This window comes from Marmota monax, unplaced genomic scaffold (assembly GCF_021218885.2).
Source record: "Marmota monax isolate L192 unplaced genomic scaffold, Marmota_monax_Labrador192_F-V1.1 WCK01_AAM20220418_F8-fsc00051, whole genome shotgun sequence".
NCBI classification, from domain to species: domain Eukaryota; kingdom Metazoa; phylum Chordata; class Mammalia; order Rodentia; family Sciuridae; genus Marmota; species Marmota monax.
The window spans coordinates 9,848,090-9,856,030 of record NW_026695202.1 but is presented as its reverse complement, the minus strand read 5'-3'; the positions used below and the strand labels follow the sequence as shown (position 1 = coordinate 9,856,030).

Genomic DNA, 7,941 nt, shown 5'->3' with positions numbered 1-7,941 from the left:
CAAATATGAACATCTGGCGACACTTGGTGAAGGACTTGGGGGTGTTGGTGCCATCCTTGCACTCTTGTGTTGGTTTGCAACTTCTAAACCAAAGTGGGGTGGCGCAGCACAGAGGCCCAAGCCTGCATGGCCCAGCACTAGGAGGGCTGGGGCAGGACGCCGCCTCGGGTCCAGGAGTTGGAGGCCAGCCTGGGCGACAGTGAGGTCCTGTCTCAATAATAATAAAGTTTTGGGGAAACACCTGTAAGTTCTTCTGGCCTCTCTGCCCTGCCACCTGCAGCAGAATCACGAGGCAGCCCCCAGCACCACATCTGAAGCGGAGAAGAGCGAGCCCCTCACCGTGGCCTGTAACAGTGAGGTGAGCCTTCCCACAAGTTCCCAGCAGACCCCTACGTCTCCTCGGTCACTGTCTACGGCACACCTAGGACCACCGAGACCAGGAGAAATCAAGTAACCGTGACTGTTTCAACTCAAGCTTTAAACTCATCTACTTCCCTGCTCGGAGGAGGGTGCCTCCAGTTACACCCCAGGGACGTCAGGGTTCCGTTGGCAAAGAAGGTAGGGGATGGCTCTCAGGTGCCGGTTGGGACCTTGGCTGGGGGAGAGGCCCATGATCCAGGTGGTAGACAGCTGTGTCCAATCCCCAGGGTATGGGTTACCACGTGGGCAAGTGACACAAGCCCAGCCAATGAGAGTCTGCCCTGGGACACTGGGTGCTGCTTGGGGGGTGCCAGAACCACCTCTCGGGGACCTGGCTGTCTGCACAAGCCTCCTAGAGCACCTCAGAGAACCCACACCTCTCGACGGCATGCTGCAGCCAGGCTCTGCCCAGGCCTCCTTCTCCCCCAAAGAATCCTGGCGGGAGAGGGTCCCGGGCAGGAACCCCAGCCCTGGCTCTGCAGACACTGAAGCTGAGCAGGAAGGAGCTCGAGAAAGCACAAGTGGCAAGTCAAGACAGGCCTGGAGCAATCCCGTCCCTGCCCTTGGTGGCCCTGGGGTGCAGCAGGGGGACACACTCCCGAGCATCTCACCTGAGCTGCTGGGGGTGGGAACCTCATCCTGCACCTTCCTGTCCTCTCCAGAGGGGCTGCAGCGTCCGCAGTCAAGTCCAAGTCACAGCCCAGCGGTGCGCCCAAAGGCACTGGCCTCACCCCCACCCTCAGCTTCCTGAGCTGTGAAACGGGAAGAGTGGGGGACGGTGGTAGAGACCCGAGGGTTTCCAAAGGGCTGAAAGAAACTGGTGCAGGCCCAGCTCCCTGGCAGAGCACCTGCCTGGGCAAGGCCTGGGTTCTATGCCTGGCACCACCAGAAAGAAAAATGACTCACTAACGTGGAGGTGGAAAGTGAGGGCACTACTGCAGCAGAGAACACTCCGGAACCTGCAGATCGTCCCGTGGGCAAGGTCACGGGTGGGCGAGCTTCGGGAAGGCAGGCCCCGCTCCTTGACCAGACACGCGTGTGCACTCCCACTCAGACTTTATTAAGCAGAGAGGACTGGTTACAACCGGGAGGGGGCAGGGAAGGCCCAGCCCCCCACCCCACTGACAGTTCACACAGTATAAATAAATAAATAACAGGAGGGGGGTAAAGGTGGCACAGCAAACACTGACCACAAAGGGGGCAAAGAAGCCTGCCCGAGCCGTGGCCACCTCAACACGGGACAGGTACCGGGATCAGGCAGGGGTGGGGCTCTTGGTCACAGTCTTTGGGGAGGGGTATCTTCAAACTTGGCCCCTTATGTACCGACTCGGAACCCCTGGCTGGTCCATTTGGACCCAGATTGTCAAGAGGCCACTGTCTCTAGGACTTTTGGATCATTCTATTTGGGATCTAAGAGACCAGTGGGTCGTTATTACTGATGGGTCCACCCAGGACCTAGGACGATCTCCGATCATTGTCACCTAGCCTTCTGACTGGCACCCCTGGGTTCCAGGACATGCAAGGGTCACTGTTCCTTCAGCTCCTATTTGGTCCACTCAGGACCCAACACTAGTGAACCACTGTCACTTGGCTTCAGAATGGTGCCCTCAGGGCGAGGGGCTGTGGTTGCGAGACCTCCGACGGGTCAGGAACCAAGGGGACGAACCCCAAGGACAGGCAGGGCTCTGGAGGCCCCAGGGAGGGCGAAGGGGCAGGGAATCCTCAGTTGGCACCAGCGCCCACGTTTTAAGGAGGGGGAGGCTGGGTCAGAGGTAAGGTCGCCTGGCTGGGTCAGAGGTAAGGTCGCCTGGCTGGGTCAGGCCAGGGGAGACTTCAGGCTGCTGGGGCAGCTCCTGGAACAGCAGAGAGCCTGGCCATCGTTGGGAGAGGGCAGCGGCCTGCAGACCCTCCCTGGGTCCCAGCCTCCAGTGCAGAGGCCAGGGGAGGGGGCTGTGGGCCGCGGAGACTCCTGCCCCGGGCCTCCACCTACAGGCTCGGAAAGGGGAGGACGGGGCTGGGCTGTGGCTGGTGGGTCAGTCCTCCAGGCCCTCGGTCAAGTCCGCGATGCTCTCCACGTAGTAATGGGGCACTAGGTCGTGCTGGCCAGCCGCCAGGTAGGCCTGGGCCTCCTCCAGGCGGGAGACGCCGGTGAGCGTGAGCACGGTGGTCATGCCACAGCGGTGGCCGAAGAGGATGTCGGTTTCCAGGCGGTCGCCCACCATGAGTGTGCGGGCAGGGTCCACGCTGAAGTGCTCGGTGATGCACTCGAACATGTAGGGGCTGGGCTTGCCCACCACCAGGGCCTCGCGCCCTGAGGCCATCTCCACTGCGGCTGCCAGGCTCCCGGTGCCTGTGGAGACAAGGGGCAGCGGTCAGCGGGGCTGGAGGGGGCAGGGACGGCACCAGGCCCTGGAGCCAGAATCTGGGAGGCAGTGTGGCCCAGGAAAGGCCGGGCACGGCGGTCGGAGGCTCCCAGGTGTGTGTGGGCGGCACGGACCCCACACCCAGAGGCCTGTGCTCCGGCTCCTCCACCGTTCCTCCCGGGAGGGCTAGTTAACCTCCCAGTGCCTCCGAATCCCCAGCTCTAAAGAGGAGATTGATGACACTCATCTCCCATGGGTACTGTAAGGGCTCAAGGGGCCACTGCAGGTAAACGGGGCTGATTCAGTCAGTCCTGCCTCAAGTTCACTGTTTTACTCTGGCAGCTGTGTGCCTCCAGGCCAGCCACTTAACCTCTCTGGAGTTTCCAGGGACTTGCTGCAAAACAGGAATCCAAGTAATACCTTCCTCCAAAGGGATGCTGTGGGCACCACAGGGGCCAGGGCTTTGTAAAAAGAAAAGCACATCACCAAGGGCACTTGTGGCTCCTGGCACTGGAAACTGGCCCAGCCTGTGTGGACTGCAGCAGGGCAGAATGTTCCCACTTCTGTCCTCGGAAGACAAGGGCAGTGATCACCAGAGAATGCCAACTAGATACAAAACGCTACACGTCCGCAGAGTGCGGCTACAGTAACCACCACAGGCCAAATGGTGGAACCAGCCCAAGAGTCCAACAATAGGTGGCCTGTCAGGAAAGGCCAGTCCTGCCCCCGCCCAGGACCAGCCGGCTGCACAACGGGAGTCCTGTGCCTGTCCCACAGGCTCGCCCCTTCGCACTGGCGTCCTGACGAGGTGACCACGTGAGGACCCACTTACTAGGCACGTCCTGGACTGTCAGAGGCTGAGCTGGTGCTCATGGGTCCTGCGTCACAGATGGGAAAGCTGAGGCTCAGTGACATCAAGGAACTTACCCAGGGGCAGCAAAGCACCTTGCACTTGGGTGGGTCTTACCCAGTCTTTGGCTGGGCTGGCTTGGGAGGGTGGATGGTTTCATTTTATGGGGAATTTTGTGAGCTAGTTGTTAAAAGAAGACACAACTAAAAAAGTCAACTACCACTGGCCTCAGTGGCACACACCTGTGACCCCAGCAGCTTGGGAGGCTGAGGCAGGAGGATCACCAAGTTGGAGGCCAGTCTGGGCAATTTAGTGAGACCCTATCTCAAAAATAAGAAGGGCTGGGGATGTAGCAGCTCAGTGGCAGAGCTCCTGGCTTGGGGAAAAGAGAGAGAAAAAAAAATAGATTCTCAAAACCCATCATTAACTAATTATTATATCACCTTTTTTTTTTGGCAGGGCTGAGGACTGAACCTGGGGGCGCTCCACCGCTGACCTACAACTCCAGCCTTCCTTATTTTTTACATTTCGAGACAGGGTAAACAGGGCTTGCTAAATTGTTCAGGTGGCCTCCGACTCGTGCTCCTCCTGCCTCGGCCTCCCAGTAGGATTACACGCGTGTCCCACTGCACACAGTTCACCGTACCACACGTTTACCAACCTGCGCGCTGAGGTCATTTACACTTGTGAAGACCGAGATGCCACTGGATCTCCCCAGCTCTGAGGTCAGGGGCCTCCCGCGCCCAGCGGTAGATCTGAACCAGCCCCGTGTGAGCGCTCACCCCCAAGCCAGTGAGCGGCGTCAACCGAGCTCTGCCAGCCGTGAACCACTTCTCAGCACCCAACCGCCCGGCCCAAACACCTGGGCCCCCGCTCCCTCCTTACAGCTGACAACACTCCACTTCGGTGAGCCAAAGGCACAGAAAGGAAGAATGGGTGGGGACAGCAAGAATCCCTAGCCCTGCAGCCTTCAGATAAGGAACTTGGCCAGTACCACAGCATCAGGGCAGAGGCGGAGGGAGGGCAGGACCCCAGAGCAGCAGCCTCGCCCTGGCACCTGCCCCGGAGCACACCTGCCTGGTTTCCGGTTGGTTTGTTTTGTGCCGCAACCGAACTCACGCACTGACTGAACTCAAGCTGCTCTACCAGGAGCTACACCCAGCTGCTTGTTTCCTTGAGAATGGGATGGGAAGGACTCCCCTGAGTCACTCCAAAGTGGTGTTCTTGGCTCAAGAAAGGCTTCAGGCACCAGCACCTTCCTTTCCCAAGACGGAGTGGTCACCCTTGGGCTCCAGGTCCCACTTTATTCATTCTGCTCATATTTACTGAGGCCCAACCCGATGCCAGACACAGGACAGAGCAGCCCACACAACAAAAGTCCTTCCTCGGGTGAGCACGGGTAGGGAAGTCTGTGGATCCAGCTGCCTGGGCGGCCGCCAGTGTCCACCAATCACCTTCCGCAACCCAGCTGCTGTCTGGCCGCTGATAACTGTATTTGCAGTTCAAGAGGCTGCCGTGTGGCAACAAGGTCCATGCACAATCTAGGAGGCCCGTGGGGTGGGGGAACAGTGTTATTTTAGATTTGATGCACAGGAGGGGCCTCTGTTAACACTTTTACCATTTTGAAATAGTGTTTCAAATGGGCACTCTTCAGTCCTGCAGGACATGACCTCAGCGCTGCATGTGTTGAGCCTCTGCCTCCCCCTCGAGGCAATAGGAGTGACCAGCAGGGCGGGTGGTCCCAGCCTCATGGGTACCCAGACCCTGTGGGCTGGTTAAGCAGCAGCCTGGAGGGAGGCCTGGCAGGGCACCTCTCCCCAGCACCCCACACCACCCTTCCTTGGCCCTGGGGAACCCCTCCCCCCAGAGCCTTAACCTGAGCCTTGGGGACTCCAGGGAAAACACTTCCCAGCGTGGCCCGCAGGCGGGGAGCTCAGCAGCCGTGACCACCTTCTGCGGCCCTCCCTGCAGATTTATGGGGAAACTGAGGCTGATGGGGTCAAGTGGCAAGTAAGTCCAAGGCAGAGCCAGAAGAGGCCGGGGGCTAGAGAATCCCTTCCTGCCACCCCATCATAGCACTGTGTCTCCTTGCTCCCTGTCACCCTGCCCTTAACTTGCCTCCTCCAGGAAGTCTTCCCAGGTGCTCTCAGCAGGAGGCCCTCCCTGATAGCCCATCACTATCCAGGGCCTACTCCCCGCATTCAATACTACTCTGCCCCCAGGATATGGTATCAAGGACTGTCTGGGGCAGGGACCCCCAGAGAGGCAGGGAAGGGTGGAGCACCCAAGAAGACAGCAGGGAAGGGTGGAGCACCCAAGAAGACAGCAGGGAAGAGCGCTCTGGACGGGGTGTATCACCAGAGCCAAGTCCGGGTTCCCTGGCTCTGTCACCAACTTATGGTGTCCTCTTGGGCAGCTCACTTTTTCAGAGGGAGTCTATGACTTGGGCCTGTTCTGGCTCTGCCTGGACTTCTCTTTGCCTCGGTTTAATTAAGAAATGGGACAAGCTGGGTGTGGTGGCGCACACCTGTAATCCCAGTAGCTCGGGAGGCTGAGGCAGGAGGATCGTAAGTTCAAAGCCAGCCTCAGCAGCTTAGCAAGGCCCTAAGCAACTCAGCAAGACGACCTTGCCTCTAAATAAAATACAAAAAAGGGCTGGGGATGTGGCTCGGTGGCCCTGGGCTCAATCCCTGGTATCAAAAAATGCAAGGGGGATGATCCTCCCATCTCTGGAATAATTTGTAAATCAAATGAAAACAGACTTCAATGTGCTTCATGAAGCTCCTCACACGTGGGAGGACTCGGCTACAACAGGCACCATCTGACCAACTACTAGGTGCCAGTCACTCCCCCTGCATCACTGTTCCCTCAGGTGTAACTGGCCGTGGCCGGCATTTCCATTCTGCACCCAGGCAGCCTCCTAGAGCTTATGTAACCCAAAGAGATTACACAGCGTACAAATGGAGCTGGAAGTCAGGTCACACTCCACCTGCCTGCTGTCCACACACCTGCCTTAGCCTGCCTCTGGGAATGCTATTCCCACCCTCCCACGGGGGTGGGGGGAGGAGACGATCTTTCCAGGTTTCTCCAAACCCGAACCCATGGTGGATAAGGCAAGAATGACAGGAGCCCAGGAGGCTAGTTCCGGAAGTCCAGGACACCTGGATTCCACCTGCTTATCTAACTAACTCCCTGGGCTTATCATCAAACAGGGACCCCATCACTGCCCCTCTCAGGTAGGAATTACCAGGTGCGGACACAAAGCACCCTGGGCTCTTGCTGCGTGGGGGCTTCCTTCGAATCTCTCCTGTTGGCCACCTGTACCCGCCCCCAGGGGTGGGTGGTCACCCCTCCACCTGTTTCCCTGCCAGCTCTGCGCTCACCCGGGGTCCGGCTGCCGTCGCTAAGCGGATGCCAAGGGTCGCGGTCGGTGGCCACGAGGAGGCACTCAGGGTCGCGCAGGTGCGCGCACGCTTCGCTCAGCTTGGCGAAGGAGAAGTGCTCGTCGTAGCCCACGAGCACGGCGCGCACGCGCGTGGCCGCGCCGCCCTCCACGCCCGGGTCGTCGCCGGGGTCCCCTGCCAGGCGCAGCCCCGCGGCGCGCAGCTCGGCACGTAGCCCCTCGCCTCCGAGCACGAACACGACGCCCTGCGCGTCCGGCGGCCCGGGCAGACGCTGGCGCAACAGACGCGCTGCGCACAGCGCGGAGCTGAAGAGCTGCTCAGCGCGTAGCCCCCCGAATCCCAGGCGCGCGAAGCGGAGAGCCAGCTCGGGCCGCGCGCGCCGGCTGTTGTTGCTCACGAACAGCGCCGCCTTGCCGGCCCGCGACAGCCGCTCCACCAGCTCCTGAGCTCCCGGCACGGCGCGCTCGCCATTCCACAGCACCCCGTCGCAGTCGAACAGGACCCCCTGCGTCCGACCCAGCACGTCGCGCAGGGCCGCGCCGCGCAGCCGCTCGCAGCGCGCCATGCAGCCGGCTGGCTGCCTGCACGCCCGGGCCGCTCTCCCTCCGCGGGCACGGCGCGCTCGCCCGAAGTGCAGGCCAATCAGTGCGCTGGAAGGGCAGGGGGCGGGGTCTTGGCTTGGCCTGCGGCCAATGGGAGCAAGAGTGTTCGAGAGGAGCGCGGCCGCTAGCGTACAGAACTTGGAGAAAGGGGCGGCACTGCTGCCGCCACCGAGAGGAGGGCACCAATGAAAAACCGGCTTGGCCCTTAGCCCCGCCCCCTCGCTCTGCTGGGTTAGTGGAGGCTAGTTTCAACTCCCACTTGCTCCTTTAAAGGGGTGGGAGGCTGGGAGACGGATGCTCGT

General features: G+C 60.3%; 1 protein-coding gene across 1 annotated transcript; it reads right to left on the bottom strand.

The window, feature by feature from the left end:
* Positions 1-1,459: 1,459 nt before the first annotated feature.
* Pdxp (pyridoxal phosphatase) lies at positions 1,460-7,639 on the bottom strand. The gene is made up of 2 exons (XM_046429344.2): positions 7,017-7,639; positions 1,460-2,770 (listed from the first exon to the last, which is right to left on the bottom strand). Exons 1-2 carry the CDS (start codon positions 7,600-7,602, stop codon positions 2,454-2,456), a joined length of 903 nt encoding a protein of 300 aa, XP_046285300.1. The 5' UTR covers positions 7,603-7,639; the 3' UTR covers positions 1,460-2,453.
* Positions 7,640-7,941: the final 302 nt, after the last annotated feature.